The sequence below is a fragment of the Plectropomus leopardus genome, chromosome 15 (assembly GCF_026936395.1).
Source record: "Plectropomus leopardus strain MGB_pleo_1.0 chromosome 15, ASM2693639v1, whole genome shotgun sequence".
In the NCBI taxonomy this organism is placed as follows: Eukaryota; Metazoa; Chordata; class Actinopteri; order Perciformes; family Serranidae; genus Plectropomus; species Plectropomus leopardus.
The window spans coordinates 14818084-14837179 of NC_142190.1; the positions used below are offsets into that span (position 1 = coordinate 14818084).

General features: G+C 40.2%; 1 protein-coding gene across 7 annotated transcripts in view; it reads right to left on the minus strand.

The window, feature by feature from the left end:
* Window positions 1-3379: 3379 nt before the first annotated feature.
* rapgef6 (Rap guanine nucleotide exchange factor (GEF) 6) overlaps window positions 3380-19096 on the minus strand; it is a 170698-nt gene continuing 154981 nt past the window's right edge. For 5 of the 7 annotated variants that reach the window (XM_088088061.1, XM_088088063.1, XM_042499997.2 and 2 more), the window contains 9 exons: window positions 18565-18588; window positions 16366-16586; window positions 15274-15447; window positions 14550-14696; window positions 14054-14173; window positions 12024-12282; window positions 8495-9042; window positions 7190-7516; window positions 3380-6919 (listed from right to left, as the gene is read on the minus strand). In XM_088088061.1, the coding sequence (XP_087944187.1) occupies window positions 6897-6919; window positions 7190-7516; window positions 8495-9042; window positions 12024-12282; window positions 14054-14173; window positions 14550-14696; window positions 15274-15447; window positions 16366-16586; window positions 18565-18588 (1843 nt within the window). In that variant the 3' untranslated portion in view covers window positions 3380-6896. The remainder of the gene's footprint in view (window positions 6920-7189; window positions 7517-8494; window positions 9043-12023; window positions 12283-14053; window positions 14174-14549; window positions 14697-15273; window positions 15448-16365; window positions 16587-18564; window positions 18589-19096) is intronic. The other 2 variants (XM_088088062.1, XM_088088060.1) reach the window with 2 other exon arrangements.

Here is a 19096-nt window from a genome sequence, read left to right on the forward strand (position 1 = left end):
AAGCAGCAATAAAGCCAGCACAGGAAAGGCCAAAGCTGCAGTTCCTCAAATGGACACTTAAAGCTACAATAGGTATCTTTTATTCAAAATAAAACATAAAAATAAGATAAACAACAAAACAACATTTTGTCATATTCACTGAAACTGTCACAATATCTACACAGGCAACACTGGCAACAGTCAAATTGCCAAAGTCAAGTCCACAAACCTATGGGTGTTCTCACGGTGGCTACGTCCATTATTTTTGTATAATGCATGTTTTCCCCCACTGAACTACTTTGTAGAGCACAAAACTTGAAAACAATACAGCATTTAAAGATCCATAATGCACAGACAGTTTGCAAAGCACTTTAGATCCAAACACACTCGACAGACATTATATTTTGTTAAATAATAATTACATTTCGCCTCTCTATATTGTGGCTTACTTTTTGTCCTGCCTTCCAGTGTGGGCAATCAAAACAACTAAAAACATTTTTGTTTTCCAACAAGAGAACTAGGCCGTCGGACCACGCAGGGTCTAATAAAATAGCTGCATTACTGAAAGTGTAGGATCCAGTCTTTTTGGACAGAGGTCAGTACAGAGGTTTCTTTGATTTTGCCTGTTAGTCTTTTTTGTCTCCTGCAAGTCCTCTAACTTTAAGTAAATTGCTTTTAATGTTACTCCAAGATAACATTTTCATAAAAAGACATTAAAAAATAACCTGTTTACAAGATCAACCAGAAAACTGGACACAAAAAGGTTAACGCAGCACAAAAAGAAACAAATTTTCATTTATGTATGCGAGAGCAAATGCACAATCCCACATACATGCGCTCAAGGGCAGTGCTGAGACTGTACAGGTGACAGAATATTTTCCAAACTGTTTTGCTTCACAAATTTTCATTTAGACAGGAATATGCTAAAAGCCAACCCCCGTGTGAGCACACAACCCTCAGGTGGTAAAGTTTCCGTTTTCCCACCTCCTGCTCTCAGCTCTTGCTCCTGACAAAGTCACAACTTCAAAGTCAAAACAGAGGGAGAGGTGTGACACACGCGCACACACATATTACCGGAGCCGAGTGTTCCAGTTTTTCCACATTTCCTTCCCTGCCATCCAGTGGGGCTTTTTCGCCCTTTGTGATGTATAATTGAAGCTGTGTGTAATTTCATCGACTCATTTCCAGTCGAATCCCACTTGGAGCTGAACTTTCACTTCTCTCATCGTTCTGGAATATTCTCTCTGAAGTGGAGAGACCAGCTCTTTGAACATGCTGGTTAACATGCCTACCCCTACACCCCCCCCCTACACCCCCTGATCTGTCTCCATTACACATCATTTTAACTTTATTGCAGAAAAAGTGTCTTTGGGAAGCAGTTCAGATGGTGTCAGAGTCAGATTGAGAATAAAGTTTACCAAACGACATTTGTATCAGTTGGACTTTTCAAAACCTATGATTTCCTATGTTCTCCTGTGTGGTCACAACAATAAATGCTTTTATTGAAGGATAAGGGTGGTGTTTAAACTTATTAAAAGATACTAAATACATTTTTAAAAAACCCAGTTTCAGTGGAACTATTTTCTGTGGCCCCATAGAAACTGTTTTAAAAGTGTTTTCTTAGGATTATCTACTCTCCAGTAAAAGGGATGTGTTATTTGTCAATGCTTCAAATAAAAAATCTTCTCACCTGCATTGTGTTTGAGTAGCAGCAGAAATCTCATTTCTATGTCAATAAAACTATGTGAATGGCTAGATATCAGGTTACATTAGGCAATGTACATTGTCATTTTCAGTCAATTGAATTCAATTAATTCATAACTTAGGTCCTTTACACTCTCTAGTGTCTCACTTCCTTGTAGTTTTTTATACATTTTTTTTTATGTTTTGAAATGTTTTATGCTTTTGTATGGCCTCATTACCTTGTTTATTTTTCTAAATCATGGTTTGATATTAACGCCAACATAACTGAGAAGTCCTAAAAGCACTATGAATGAAATAATTCAACAGTTACTTAGCTAGCTTGTCAACAGAACTAAAATTTAAATTGTAATTTGGGTGTATTGACCCTTTAAATGTTAAACTTTATGGATTTCTACTTTAGAAAAAATAGTTTTTGACAGTGAAGGGCAACAGTACACAGCAGGTGACATGCAACAAGGTTCTTTAACTATTTCTTGTGATGAAATATTATAATAACAATTGATGTCTGAAAGAATTTAGTCATTCCTGGTGTTTACGGTCTGCTGTGCTCCGCTGTAGAAAAGCATCACATACTACAGTGCATTAAAAGCTGGCTTATTCTTGCTCCTCTCTTACACACATAGACAGAATAACCAGCATGACTTCCTGCCCCTCTGTGTGACAGTAAACCTTTAATGAGTAATAAAAGGAAACTGACCTTGAGCACAGCATGACGCTCTCCGGCTCTGATCAGATCGGATATAAGAGCTGCAGAAGGGGGAAAGACAGCGACAATGAAGCAGTACGTCTGAAGTTCAAAAGGCGAAATTAGACCCGTCTCTTTTATGTGAAGATTCACAGGTGAAACGAATCAGAAAATAGATACTGCACAAAATAAAAAAAACAAACAAACTGATAAAATGGTAACAAACGGGCCACAAGTGACTGTTAGTTTCAGATGATAAGACAACAAAACATGTAACTTCACTTTGGGAACTTAAAAGATACTTCATACTGGCAATGGCAATCCATCCAACAGTTGTTAAAACATTTCAGCTATAAACATTAAATGTGACTCTTATAGTAATGGTAGAGAAAAAGTGAGAAGATCACCAAAGTCAAGAGGATTCATCCTCTGGGTACCTTGAATGTCTGTGAAACATTTAATGAAAATCCATCCAATAGTTGTTGAACAATTTCAGTCTGGACCAAAGTGGTGTATCAATTCCTCAGTCAAAATACTGAGCAGCATAGCTAATAAAACCATTATACCAGTGGCAGCATATTTCATAGATTGTAAAAATTATGGAGGTAGCTACTGTGACATCGCCCATTGGTTTGTCATCAGCCTTCTGAAACCTGAAGTTCAGCATTTTGGTAATTAACATGGTTTTTGGAGCCAGAGGTGACCATATTTGGTCAAGAGGCTGGCGCTGTGGAAGAGTGAGAGGTGGATCTAAGGAAGTTTCCACTTGGTATACTTCCTACAAAACATGAGTACAATTACAAATTAACTATATAAGACGGGATTTTTTTCTGAGACCGAGTTGAAGATCGATACTTTCAAATAGATTTAGAGGCCTGAATAGGTAAAAGAATCTTGTATTTAATGATTAAAAATCCAAAATTAGAGAGAAGTCAAACACAAATACTAGTAGGTTTGTTTTAGAGAAATACTGGGGACCACATATCAACCACAACTAAAGACACAAAACCGTTTCTGCTTAACATTTTATTCATTGTCCAAATTCATATCAGTAGACTTGGAGAAATAAAAGGTATTTTTCCTTTTTAAACATTCTCTTAAACAAAAATATAACAACTATTTACAATCACTCGTAAAAAATACATAAAAAGCGTACGAGCAAAATCATGTTGTCTTTCTAAAAGACATAAGTTACAACAGCTATGAGAAGTGTGAGACAAAAGCAAACTTTAAGCCACAGACCAAGTTAATACCTCTTTGTACAGATTGTGCAGCACACTCACCACATCGAAGCTTATTGTTGTGCATTTCTGCTGTAATGCCAAAAAGATGTCTACATAAAACACATTCACATCTCTCTTATTGCATTCCAGGTAACGTGGCAGGACACGGAGGGGGCGTGGGGGGTAAATTAAAAATCAGCCGGATATTTCCATCAAGCTGTGAGAGAGATGAAGTTTATCCTCTCGGATTTTATGTTTTTAAAAACACTGACATGTTGTGTTCACAGTGCCGAGAGCTGCTCACTGCCAGATCCTCCATGAAAACAAACCAACTGTCTGTAGAGTCGGAGAAGACGGGATGGCTGCTAGATTACATTTAGTCCTGAAAGAAAAATAAAAAATTAACCAAAAAAACTGTAGAATTTTTGAGCGCTTAAAGAGCACGAGAGGAATAAAACAATGTCCAATGTGACTGATGTGTGCCGAGTTTCATTCCAAAAATTCTGTACAATTTCATGGCAAAAACACAAAAACAAAACTGTTGCCTGACATTTAGCTCTCGTAAATATATATTTAGCATTTCTCTGACTTCTGACTGAGATCCGTGTCATTCATAACATCTGAGCCACTAGCTAATTTCATTTTCTATCCATCCATGCATTACATTAATACTGATTTATGGTTAAGAATCTGAGAATACAGTTGTGCAAAAAAAAAAAAGATATTCAGTTTCTGACTCTCAGTCTGTTTCTAAGTTTCTACAATTAAGATTGTTTCAAAAAGGAAAAAGTAACTAGGGCAAGGGTCACAGCGGATACTCATGATTAATGTAAAACCTTAAAGCAAAGGAGTGATATCCATTTTAAAAGAGTAGAGCGAGGAAAAAGGTTGAAAGTTGAAAGTCCTGCTGAGTTGACAGAGCTGAGAGGGAAACAGATGAAACCAGAGACGGCATCGTGGAAAGGCTTGTTCCATTCGATTCCAACAGACTGGTCTATAATAGCATCAAAAACTGTTTTCAATCATCACGCCTGAGTTTGAACGCCTTGTGCCAAGAAACCGATGGCAAGAGGGCCCCACCTTTCTGCAGGCGGGAGCAATCAGAGCTGCAAAACTAAGGAGGGCTTTTATAGAAAATGAATTCTGAGCCATTCTTTATGTGCTGTGCGCCCAGACTAAATCAAAATGGGATAAAAATAAAATGCTATGTTGATCTTGACCTCGCAAATATAACTCCACACACACGCACGCACACAGTCATATCCCAAAGCACAGCAGCAATTACGATTATAGACAGAGCAGAAATGGCACCAACAACAGAGTGTAAGAGGAGAGAATAAAGTCATGAACAATGACAAGAGCTAACAGAAATTCCTTGAAAGACTCCTGCCCGGAGACAGAAACAGGGCAATCACAACCTTGGGTTATTTCTTATAACAAAATATTCAAAAATAGCCTTTATAGAGGACTCTCTTCTCTCATCTATACATGACATTAATTTATGGCAAAGAAAGAACAAAAAATATATGTATAAATTCATATATATGCCGTGTATATATTAGCATGAGTCATTTCAAGTCTTTGTGTGGCAAAACAATACAAAAGAAGCATCACAGAGCGCGAGACAGACAGCAGAAGGAGAAGAGAAGAGCGTCTAATTCCAGTTACACCCCTGCTGCACCGCAGATAAACACAATCAAAAACTTTTTTTTTCCAAAACTCAGAATGTACAAATTTGCTTCTGTTTTCATACAAATAGACATTTTTTCAAGCAAATCCTTTAAATATTCTACAAAATGTACTATGAACATGGAATGGAGATGCAAGCCAGGCATTAAAATACATTATCTGTTGACTAGTTTTGCTGCTCGTTTCTTTTTAAATAAAAAGCAAAAACCGATACGAGAGGTACACTGTGAGCACATAGTCAAATTTTATGCTGCATCTCATCTTCCTGTTGCTTTATAAACAAATTTACAAAGTCAAATGAACCTAAAGCATTATACTTTAACATCTCAGCTTGTAATTCGATAGACAACTAGTCCAATAAACACTGTAAACAAAATGTGTAAGCGTCGGTGTAAACACTGTCCTTTGTTTTTATGCACACCATCTAAGATTTTGGTGTGTGTGTGTGAGTGTATACGCATGCACTTTGTGCGACCACACAGTGCTAATTTATCGTTTTATTATAGCTGCTGCAATAAAATAACGACGCGTTTTACTCTACAGGAAGCAGCGAGGCATTTGTTCTTCAGCTCATTAAAAACGAGTTATAATACAGTTTTTATAGAACATCCAGGAGGCAGCATGCCGCTAAAGTACCTCGCATCAGGCTGAACGAGCAATAAGAGAGGTGGCTGGGTGGCGGAGAGCGCGACATGAGGACACACAACTGCCTGAGAGATGCTGTTTGTCTTTTTTGATCAACAAAGCACAATAAGTGGTAAACACAAACTGGAGTGCTCTCTGCTACTTCAGGAATTTAATTTCTCTTTTTTCACCCCAACAAGAGGAGTGAAAAGTATGGTTTTCATTTGGTTTGTTTGCGTGGAACTGATGTGAATAATGTAAGTTTACATCATCAGTGCCAGAGTTTGATAGAGGCCCATGACCCCTAAAAAACAAAATACGCTTTTTTTCGTGTCTGATTGATCTACATTCATCTTCTTTTGAGCTGACAGCAATCCAAAACAACAAAACACAAGCTGTTTGTCGGAATATTTCCCCTACTGACGACAGCTTTCTGTCCCTTTGTCTGCTCCTCCTCACTATTCTCACATAAAACTTTGCAAAGCTCAAAAATGCAAATGAAAATAAGAAAAAAAGAAACACTGTACAACATTTAAAAGCTGTTAAAAAAAGAAAAAAAAAGTGAAACACCTTTAAACAAGAAAGCTTGGAGCGCAAAATGGAGGTACATGGTGGTCTGTTTCCAAAGAGGTCGACCTCTTCTCATGAGACGTCGTTATCGTCACTCTTTCCTTCTTTAATTTGCCCTTAATTTTGTCTGGCTACCTATCTCTGCTTTGTTCAAGAGTTTTTAAAAAGTATCTAAAATCTTTCTTCTTTGTTTTGTGAAATGGGCTTAAAAAGAGATGATTGTACAAGTCTTGTCTGGTCACGTGACCCACTGGTCGAGAGGTGCATTATGGTCCGTGGTGACGTCACACAGGGCTGTGTGGGCGGGGCTTGGACAATGTGCTCTGATACAATGTGACAGCAGGCTGCTACTTCAGTCCAAAGCCTGATCAACACAACTTGGTCCGTGTGTGAGAATATGTGCGTGTGCGACGTCACCGTCTTTACACCGCAGACACCTGTTCATCTGGAAAAGAAAACAGAGGACAGTGTTAAGAAGGGAGTCTACAGAGTTAGGAGTAGGGATGCACCAATTTATCAGCCGTGTATCAGTATTAGCTGATGACTGCCTTGTTGACTGTTGACTGCAATTCAATATCTGTCTCACCATTATTCCATCTAAAGTACGACAGCAGGATGAAAAACCAGTAGTTATGTGATTATCATTGTTAGTATTATTATTAAAATGTTTCTCCAGAGTGGTGTTTTATCATGTCCCCCATCCTGTGTGACGTACCATCCTCGCTGTCAGCCAGCTCCTGCGGTGGGAGGCAGATGCTGGGCGGTCTGGAGTGGCCCTGCGTGGAGCCGGTGTGGAGGTGATGGTTACCAGCCAGCCTCCGTGCCTCAGCCAGACCGCCGGCCGCTCCGGGGCTCTGCAGGAGCTTGCTCCTCTGCAGGGCCACACTGTAGTCTGGAGGTCTGAGGTGAGGAGGCCTGGGGAGCCCACCCACTACTCCGTCTGTGAGGCCGAGATCCCCCAGAGCCAGACCCTGGTAGCCTGGAGGGGTGGGAGGGGGAGCTCGGTAACGCTCATCCTTGGCGGGGGATGTGACACAGTACACTGGATGTAGGTGTAGATTAAAAGAAAGGAGGGATGGAGAAAAGAAGGCGGGGAGTGAGGGATGAGGAGTGAAGACGTAGAGGAAGTTGAAATGGAGGAGTGCGGGGAGTTGTGTGAAGAGAAACAAAAGAAAAAATGATGATAAAATTAAATCAATGTGATGCTTCACTAACACAATCCACATCTATGCATGCACCAAAATGTGTTGAAAATAAAAAGAAAATATACAACCAATGACATGGATGACTACAGTGGATACAGACAGAACTGCTGTAGAGCTGCAACTAATGATTACTTCACTGTTAAATAATCTGTCAGTTATTTACCAGATTAATCGATCAATTGTTTGGGTTTTTAAAAGATCTAAAAATATTCAAAAATACCTATAAAATGACTTGTCTGACCAGCAGCCCAAAATGTAAGGATATTTTAGACAAATTCTCAGATTTGTGAATCTGTTAGCAGAGAAAGATGGACTTTAACAATTGATCGATTATAAACATTTCTGTCAATTTACTTTCCAACTACATATAGATTATCGAATAATCATTTAGTTGGTGGGCACAACATTGTCTAAACTCCTTCCCTTCAACTCTAAATTCAAAAAACGTCTAAATTTTTTTTTATAAAAAGCATTTTTTGTTATCCCGATAAAACTAGCAAACAGCAGAATGAAATCTGTTCGGAAGATCTAATTAATCCCAAAGGGCAGCATCTGCCAGATGTTCACCTACAATAACGGAAAGTCAAGCATCAGAAAAGCTGCAGTAATTCAACTAAAACAAGAGCAGACTTAACTTAATTTACTGCATGTTAGTCTAACGAAAAATCTGGACGGCCATCTTGACACTCTGTATATCTTAACAAACTCTAAATGGGAAGATGTTTCCGACTCTATAGCTATCTCGATAACCCCCTCTGAGTGGAACAGGTCACACTGCGTTCACAGGGAATCAAATGCGCAACCTGACCCCTCACCTATCAGGCCTTTCTCTGTGCTTGACGTCACCGTTTTGTAGACAGGGTCTGTGCTTTGCCCTCCTTCCTCATTGGTTGGCGAGGAGGGGTGCTCCGAGGTGTTTCGCCGCTTAATCGTCCCGTAATTCCCCTCGTAGGTGTCCGACAAAGAGCTGGATGACGCCCAGCTCTGCCGTGACTGATTGGACAGATCCGAGCTGGATTCTCTGGAGTGATGCTTGGTGGCGTCCTCATTTGCCCAAGCGTGACTCGCGGCCTCGATCTCTGCTATCGGCCCAGCCAGCTGCGTGTGCTTGAAGCCGCCCAGGTGCGTGTGCGGAAGAGAAAGTGGGTGCCCATGGATGCCGTGGTCCCAGGGCCGGCAGGAGGAGGCGGGGAGGCTCTGAAAGGAGTCATGGGAGTTGGAGGAGCAGGATGTCCAGCTGCCGCGGCCGCTGTCGGCCACAGAGTCCAGAGAGGTATGGTCCGGGGTCAGCTCCTCTGTCGAGATGGAGGAGGTGAAGGTGGAGTTTCGCGATACATATCCTCGAGCTGATGACGAGGTACTACTGCAGAAGAAAGAGACAGAGTGAAATAATGAAATACACGTGTGTGAAAACAAACTCAACTTGAGGGGCATTTGATATAAAATGTCATCATTTCATCATTTTATCCTATTAGACATTTGTGTGAAAAGGTTTTCATAATTAGCAGATGAATTCTTGAGTTATGGCCAGAAACATGGTTTGTAAGGTCAATGACCTTGACCTTCAACCACCCAATTTTTATCAGTTCATTCTTGAGTCCGAGTAGCCTTTTTGTACCAACTTTTTCTGGGTCTTTTGAGACAAATGGGATGCATGCAAGGTCACAATAACCTCGACCTTTAACCACCAAAATCAAATCAGTTCACTCTTGAATCCAAGTGGACGTTTATGTTGTTTATGTAATTTACAGAAATTCCTGCATGGTTTTTTTTTTTTTTTAGATATTATGTTCACATCAACCCAAAAACACAATACGTCAAGATATGGCAATCGCCAGTGCAAAGGCATAAAAATAATTTGAGTGTCTGCCCCCTGAATCAGACCTGCTCCTAAATTTAAGGGGTCTTCCTTGGCCACACTACACCCTCCCACCTAGTTTAATGAAAATTGTGCCAGTAGTTTTTCCATAATCCTGCTCACAAACAGACAAACAAACCAACAAACAAGTAAATTGAACCCAAAACATAATTTCCTTGTTGGAGGTTATAAGATATGTAAATTTGGTGTGAGAGCAAATGAGGCAAAGACTGAAACAATCAAAGAAAGAAACAGAGAGAGGCAAACTAAAAGCAGCGCTGCACAATATTCTAGCAAACTGCTGAGGGGTAGTAAAGGTGGAGGTAAGTCATACCGAAATTAAGGGACCATAAAGAGAGAGGGAGGAAGAGGAGGGCAAACGAGGAGGTTCAATAACTATAAAAAGCTGTTGGCTGGAGGACATGCGGGTCAGACAGTCGCGCTCAAACAAAGACAAATGAAAATAGGATAAAGTTCAATGTTAGGCAGATGAATCATGTTGTTTCTTCGCAATCTTCAACTTTTCACCAAAATACTGAGGAAAGAAAAGTTATTGTGCAGCTTCTTCAGATGCTTTTTGTTGTTTCAAATACGGTGACTATGACTTTTCAGCCAATAAAGTTTACGCCTCATCTGTACACTCGCTCTTCACAAAATCACAAAGCAAATACTGTCAGAGTTTCCTGCATGACAGATCACTAAGTCTGGCTTTAAAAAAAGTTTCTCTCCTCAGCTGCTTTTCATAAACCAGCACTTTGATTCACTGACACGCTTTTATTGGACAAACAAGCCACTCAATGAAACTGAGCCATATTTTATAAAACATGCCGGTGTTATACGGCGAGCCTGCCGAGGTAATATAATATCAGAGAAGCAGACAGAATATTGCGTCCGGCAATATTTTATGGTCTCCTCTTTAAGAGGCAGAATGGCCTGATCATGGACTAACAATAAACAAAAAGCCGACAGTAAAATAAGGTGTGTTGTTTACTCGGCCAGATTAAAAAGCTGCCTGCTTGAAAACCGATAAGTTGTTAACAGCGAAAAGGAGGAGAGAGGAGGGCAGTAAATGTGGGACGCTAATAAAAACCTGCCGTGTTTTATGACTTCCTGTTCCCTGAGTTTTAATGAGGGAGGGACGTAATTGGGATCCAGCTGGGAGAGGAGATGTACGAGCGTCTCAGACCGTGGGTGCGTGGTGCCTTTTTGCTCACGCTGGCCATTGGGAAGGTTTGTGTTTATTATTTGTTTGGGTGTGAGTGCGACCTGGTGGTTCAGGGCTTGAGTCATGGCCGGTAAAATATTATTTGTGGTCAAGTGTGTGTGGCGGAGAATGTTTTTGTTGTCTCACTTGTCCTTCAGTCAAGTTGAACCTGAGAGACTTTAAAGCCCTAAAATCTTACATCTTCAGGCAAGTTTAGCCCCATTCGAACAAGATTTATTTCCCTGGGGGAGGTGGGGGGGATTTCAATATTGTGCTGAGTTGGTCAGTGATTTTTATTAACATCCAGAGCTCATATGTCTGTGATTTTTCACCCCCCACCCCAGTTATAATTACAGCCCCAACTGCCAACTGCTGCGACAGTGTTACTCTCCTTGTCTGCAGTCTCTTACACATGCATACATGTAAAAAGATTACTAAGCCCCGTTTACATGGGACTAGCATCACCTAAGGACCTCTTGTAATTTACAGTTATTGTGAGGTAGTCTATAATTGTAATCCATGAAAATCTGCCATGTCTGTAACTTGTCAAGGAAAAATTCCACTGCATATTACCTACCATATTTCACCAAACACAGAGGTCACATCATGAAAACATTAGTCAAGTGCAAAAGCTGCATCTCTGCTATTTGGGGTCGTATTTTTTGTTAGTTTGTTTTTTTTTCACGCCTTTATTCAGTCTCCTTCTTGGTCAAGAATTATGAAGTTTGTGTTGGCCATTATAAATGAAAGTTTTGACAGCATTTTGGGTGCAAAGTAAGGAGGCTCATCTCACTTCACAGCATGGAGAACTACTTGCTAAAAGAGCAAGTTCAAATCTATTACAAGAGCTAAATGGCATGAACCTTGCAACCTGGTTATGTCAGTAAATCTGAGTAAAATACATAGTTTGCGTCACCCATTAATGCGCAGCACGCAGAGATGTGTCTTAATCCTATAAGGTCCCAGGGGAAAAACACTTCATTCATCCCGAGGGGCAATTGGTGTTTGTATGTTTGTCCCATGCCAATAGAGCTTTCGTAACAAACATATCTGGCTAAGAAAACTATGTTCTCAGGGGGAAATATAGCTGGGGAAATTAATCTATATCTTAGTATTGCAAAGAAGTACACTCTGAAAAACTCCAGTCAGAAACTGTCTGCTGATTGCATTACGACTTATCAGAAGGCAAACACTCAAGAAACATACTTAATGTCTGATTCTCTCTCTTCAGCTCTAATTAATTAACTTAACCTGACAGATGAGATAAACCAAATTTAATTACCTTGTGCTAGGCTGGTTATAATCAGCATTTAAGTGTGCATGCATTGATGCTGTGCTCTCAACAACTGGAGCAGTCGTTGTTGTAGAAGTTGTAGAAGTAGCAGCAGCAGCAGCGCAGGTCCTGTTGCTGCTGGTACACCGGTCGTCAGGCCCGGGAGCTGGCACTGAGTCGACTGAACAGATACTGGAGCGGGAAGAGATCTCGCTGTGACTTGAGTCCGACAGGTTATCTGCTTTACCGGCTGGTAGGAGAGCATAACCTGAACAGAAAGGGAGAGAGGAAAAATAAGGACATTTATATTTGAACATGAAGTAAAATAAAGATTAGAGTTAAGAAGAAAAGCCGAATGGAAAATAGATAATGATGGAAAGAAATAAAAATAAAGAGCAAGTAACAAAAGTGACCAGCAGTGTCGGAAGATATAGCCTTTGTCCCTGAAGCACCTTCTAGTAGCGTGAATAAGGACAATTTTACTCTACGTGGTCAACACAGTTATTTGTAACCAAACACCGGCAGTGTTCGGGTGTACCTCTACCCAACCTGTCATCTTTCTATCATTTTTTTAGGGAATGTTGGACAATCACTACATTTCAAATCACCCTGCACCCAGTCGATGACAAAACCTGAAACAAATTCATACTATTTTGACAATCTGGAAAGCCAATCTTTACTTCCTGTGCCCTTTTTAATAGCAAAGACTTAAAACAACACTGTTATTTTGGTAAGAATCCATAACACTCATTATTGTCCCCATGACATGCGCAGTGCTTTCCATCAACATCTGTAGAGTACAGCAAGTGCCCTGTTCGGGTCACAGTTTGAACTATGTATTACAAAAACCTGCAAAAAAAAGCTGAACCAACTCATTTTTGACTGCAGAAAAAAAGTAAGAAAATATAGCTATAAAATATTGCATGCCACAAAAGACAGTCACTATCAACACCTACATTTTTCAACAGAAAATGAATCATTTTTTGTCAAAATGCATTTCTAAATTGGATTTCAGTAAAAGGATATTTCATGGTTATTTCTTCTTAAATTTGCAGATAAAGAGATAAGATGAGTATGCTGTCTACTTTGACGACACATTTTGCCACAACAAGAAAAACTGACAGCTTTATTCCCATAAACGAAGAAATGTTGGAAGAATTCAGCGAACAAACTGAAATAGTTCCTGAAATGTGTTTCTCTTATCTGCTAGAAATGCTTTCTTTGAAAAATATATCTCACGTCACCTTTCGTTGACTCACGCTGGAACTACTTTCTCTCACTTGCTTTTGTGCTTCCAAAATAAATTGTGCTGACTTGACTGTCACAAGCTATGCTTTGTGGTTGATCATCAACCTCTGACAAAATATCTTTCTGAAATAACACCAGTTTCTTTTTCTCACAATTCACTCTGCAAATAACTGGATCGATCAGTTATTTTGGTCAAACTGTTTTTCTCCTGGTACGTCGGTCTCTGCAGAGCCAAAGAAAGGGGTTGGGGCTGTCCGATCTCCTGGCTCTCTTCTCTGCCTGTCTTTGTGTCTCATCCTGAGGTGAGGAGGTCACAATCTCTGCTGTTCCCTCCCCACTGTTAACATGTGGCCTCTCACTGGACTGACTCCTCTCCCTCAGTATCCTGAATGGTGACATAAGCCTTGTCCTGATGGGGGACTCTGGGGGTCTGGGTCTCATTAACTGGGGCTGGTGAGGTGACAGATTCATGGATCCAACGTGGACCATGGGATGCGCCCCTGTAAATTTCTGTGTAGGACTTCCTGCTCTTTCCCTCAGCAGCATTAGCCCTGAATCTGTCTGTGGACCCTGGTTTTTCTGCTGCCTCGATCTCGCTCTTCTTTGCCCTGAGGGAAAAAAACCTCTCTGAACTCCATCTGTCTCCTCTTGCATCATTTCCTCTTTCTCTGTTTCCACTTTTCTTCTTTTCTCCCTCCTCTCTTCGCCTGTCTGACTCTCTCTCTCCCTGCTGCTCTCTCGGCTGTCCTGCCTGGTCATCAGCAGGATCCTCTTGTGGAGGAGAGCCCCACCTATGCCGTAGCTCCGCAGGCTGATGGTGCCGGCCTTTGTGCTGGCGTCGCTGGTCAGTGATGACGAAGATCCCGACAAGTTCATCTGGCTGGAGTTCTGGGACTTGGCCACACCTCCCACTGAAAAGGGGAAAGGAGAGCCAACGTAAGAGATGAATATAAGTGCTTTTTTATTTAACTTGAAACAACGGGATGGTTGGAAATTTAAGTCACGAGGACATTCAGGACAAAGGAACTCTCAGTTACAATTAATAGCAAAAAGCATGTGCAATCACTATAGTTTTTATAAACAGTAAAGTGTGAAATTTACCATAAATTAACTTCTGGACTTCACATGGTTTCTGACTTTCTGAGTAAGATTATAATTAGTGTTTCAGAGCTCTGCTTGGAGGAGACACTTTCACTACTTCTCTAACTCTTCACCTTGGGTAACGTAGGGCTTTTATCCCAACATAAAAGCATAGAGAGGGGAAAGAGATTAGTTTCTGTATCAGACCTTTGCGTGGAGAGCCCTGTGGCGACACCGTGGGGCTGGAGTGAAGGGAGGAGATGGTGGAGACGGTGTCATCAGAAGGTCTCTTGGTGCTCCACTCCTCTGACGAGTTCACTGGAGGTTTCTTCACCACCTGAGGAGAGTTGGAGTCTGGGGAAGAAAAAAGAGAGAGAAAAGATCAAGGTTACAGAAAAGTAAATTAACTTGGGAATCTATTGGAACTGTAATAATACAGGACTGAGAAATGCAAGTTTTTCTTGCATTATCTGTAACCTCTTCTATGCTGTGTGTAGAGGGTGGAAATGTTGTGTAGTTATTCCATCTTGCTGAAACGTACAAACGTCGAAAGGAGGCTTTGTAGTTTTGCCGTTAAGCCAGCAATGGGGATAATAACAGAGCCAAACTGACTACTTTGTGACACTACACACGAGAAGCTGACTGTTGTGGTACAAGTCACGCCTCTCTTGCTTTGCTATCAAAATGTACGCATGGGAGCAGCATTATGCTAGCATCGTTTTGTTCAGTGTTAAAAGAGCAAAATCTGCATTATGGCTGATCTTTTTCACTGCAGTATTGTGGAATCTCTGTCTACAAAGGGTTAATTATTATCAAAGAAAATGCAGTCCACAAGAAGAAAACTGAAATACAAGAAAGCATAAAAAAGTAAAGCGAAACTTGACATAAACGAGTAAAATGATGATAAACAGTTTAGTGCAGGTGTACTAACTTGGTGGGCCGATGTCCTTGGCAGTGCTCTTCTTTCGTAGTGGGTTTAGAGGGACCTGGACCTGAAGGACTTGTGACACCCTATTTTGTGTTTTCGCTGAGGGCAGCGCCGATCGCAGAGACACAGGAGACATGTCCGACTTGGTGGATCGTCTCTCGCTCAAGTTCTTAGACACTAAAACCACAAAAGGAGGAACAATGCATGAACAAAACAGAATTACTTCAAAACATCTGAAATTTTGAACCTTGTGAGGATAATTTTACTACTGACTGCACTCTTGAAGTGTCACATGCATATGGGAACTAAGATACAATGATTTTACACATCTTGCTGGGCTCTTTGTTCAATCTGTAAACCCTTCAAGGCCTAGCTAAAGTTGTTTTTGAAAATTGTATCACAATTTTTTTTACTTTTTAAAACTTTCTAGACCTAAGCAGAAACCATAAAATTGATCTGCTCTGCAAAATGTCAAGATTATAACATTTAAAATGGATAAAAACATCACTTCAGCTTATTGCTACTCCATGACAAAAACACAGTTATAATATGAGGAGGGATTTGTTAAATATTATGGTCAAATACTGATTCTCTTCTCAGTAATACAATTCAGATGCACAAAAAACAGAAAAAATTCCAGCGCAATGACTCAGGGTCAAAGTAATACTAAAATCAATATTTTATGTGCATGTTTTTTTTTTATACAGAATGCTTACTGCAGTATCTATCATTGACTTGATCAATTGATTCCTGTTATTTTCTGCAGAACATCTACAAATACACTAGGTGGCAGTGCAAGTCAATCATACAAATGTAACCTGGGTACAGTGCAGGATACAGTATACTGTGTACTGTCAGATCAGGTATCATCCAGTTAAATTACAATACAAAATACACCATTAAGAATTTCTAAAATCAATACATTTTACCTCACATTTTTTTCAGCTTTATATTTCCGACAGTTAACCCTAAATATATGAGTTGTACCCTAATTATATGAATCATACCACAGAATATATGTATATATAAACAATGAAGGTACTGATGAAAAGTAGGTTCACTTAATAAAGTAATCTCATTTTCTGTGTTACTCACAGGTGCTGTAAGCCGGCTCACACTGCAGGGACATGATTTGGTGTTTCTCCTCGTCTATCTCCACCGTCAGGTTGGAGAGGTACTGCTTTACCTTTCTGGCCATCTGGGCATCTTCGTACAGCTTCTTAGCATTGAGGAGCGAGCTGCGACGTACTCGCTTCTTATGGGCGCCGCCCTGCACATCCAGCATGTTGGAGTTGGTGCTGCCCTGACTTAAGGACCTAAAGCAGGGAAGAGAAAGGGAGGAATAGGAGAGAAGGAAGGAAAGGGAGGAAGATGAGAGAAGGAAGAAGAGGGAGGAAGATGATAAGAAACGACACACAAAGGGGAGGTGAGGAGAAGGAAATGAAAAAAGGAGAGTAAAAGATGGACAATGGGATGTGGAGGGAATTTAAGAAGGTAAGAGTAATGGATGAAGTGTTGATAGATGAGCAGAAGATAAAGGATGGAGAAAGATCAGTCCGTAGAGAACAGAGGGAGATAAATGAGGACAGAAACAGGAGAAATGCACATGGAAGTAGACAGACAGAAAAAGAGAGAAGAAAAGAATGGCAAAAAAACAATAAGTACAATCACAGATAAAAATGGACACGACTACTGTCTTATCAAATACCTCCTCTATTATAAAATCTGTACATCTGTCTGTGTTTGCGCATAGCATTTTAAAACAGGACCATGCAACTGGGAGGGAGGCAGCTCTCGCTGGTGGGCCATGCTATCACAGTAAAGAACAGCAGGACATTCTGTCAGATGGAGGCAAAAAGGGTTAGGAAACAAAAGAGGCACAAGATTTTGATATGGGGAATATTATGCCGGGATGCAGATATGAACAAACATCAAAACTGAGTCAAATAGTATCTGTCAGTACCTGTCATGGTTTGTATAACTTAATTTTTACGAAGGGCGGGATTTGCAATACAGGGTTTTAAACAGCGGTTGACAATAGTCTCACCTAAATGTCCATTTAGTAACTTTTCTGAAGCAACTTAATAAATTCTGAGCACCTTAGGGACTTCTTGTCCACACTGTCTTAAAAGTTTGGGTTTCAAAGTCAATGTTGTCTCTGTTCTGGCTGATCATGTTCACATCCATGTCTGTTTCCAAGATCAAAAATCAGATTTAATCTTCAACATTTAAGCCAACATGGATAAGAAGTTCTCAGAAAATATAGCAAACTCCTGATGATGGAGTTCATGTAATGTCATTTAAAGCTCTTGAAAAGGTAGAAATGGACCTTGAGGGTAAGATAATTTGGTCAGAGGTTTTTATCTCTTTTACTTTATATTTTTCCGTTTTCATATAAAATGTTTACTCTAGTTTTTGAAGTCCTTCTAATATTCTCTTTCTTTTCTCCTGGGTCCAAGAAAAGAAAAAAATATTTGACTGGTTACTTGTACATGAACATATAAAAAAAATGTATTTGCATGATAAATGGCAGAAATGTGTAATTTAAGATAGTCCTCATTGCTTCTTATTAGGGCTTTAAGGATAACAGAATTTTAAACTTCGATACAATACTAGTACAAAAAAAAAAAAGATTGATATCTCTTTTGTTACCAAAGTACATAAAAAAATATCCTGGGCATACAAAATAGGATTGTTTTTCTTTCTTTTTAACAACCAGCAAACAGTGCTATTGCAGAAAAAGATACTGAACAAACGCCTCTAGTCATGTGTTGGGTTTCTGTGCTTGAGAAAATGCGTAACAGCCACAGGCTGAGGACCAGTTTTCTTCTCATTATTTCATCTGTGCAACCTTGTGTTAAAAATCTGATTGTAGATCTGTTTTTCTATAGTTTCAGCACTTTCTATTAAGTTAAAAATGTATAATCAACAGTGATCATATCATTTTTTACACGTGGTATTGAAAAAGTATTGATACTTTTAACAACCTCAATTTTAACCTATGGCTATGTGCATGACTTATTTTAAGCTACTATATGACTCAACAGACAATCTAATGAACATGGCAACACTTAATGGGTCAATGATGGATTTTGGTGTGGTTCAGGTGAACGGGCACTGCAAATGGAAGGTTTAATGACACACAAGCACAGGTGGACACACATGGACATTCGGGTAACGTAATAGGGGTGGGGGGGACATGCAGAGCTTATGGTGATGGGGATGCAGGGTGGATTGAATATTTCAGCTGGTCCGGACCGAAACAGGATGAAACCGGTACCAGGACAAACTTACCCTAAACTCTTCCACCTCTTCTTCCTGCAAGCAAGAGGCGTGAAGATTGAAGCGTGACTTTAAGACAAGTTCAGGGGGGTTGAGGGGGGACAAGACTATGTAGAGGTCATGCCACCACAAACAAACAAGAAATGATTGGAGATGGGAGGACACCAGACATATGACATCTCCCCATATCAACCTGAAGAGTGTGTGTTACAGCCTTATGCATCACGGTCTCAAGAAAACAAATAACAGTGTCACCTTGAAAAGTTCTTGTCATATATGATATAATGATGAATTTCTCTAAAAGTCTTAAATTCCTGTCTTGTGAAAATATCTCGAGTTTGCAGTATGAAGGGAGTGTCTGCAGAGGGCAGTCATGCACTGCAGCAGTGACAGACTGTGACAAACACACACAAACTGAGTGATACGAACTACACACTGCGGTTGGCATCAATTCTGCCTCCCTTCCAGTCCACCCATGTCTTGTGTTCTGGTGCCGTTCCAGTCCAGTAGAGGAATGCAAGTGAACCAACAAGTGCCATGAACC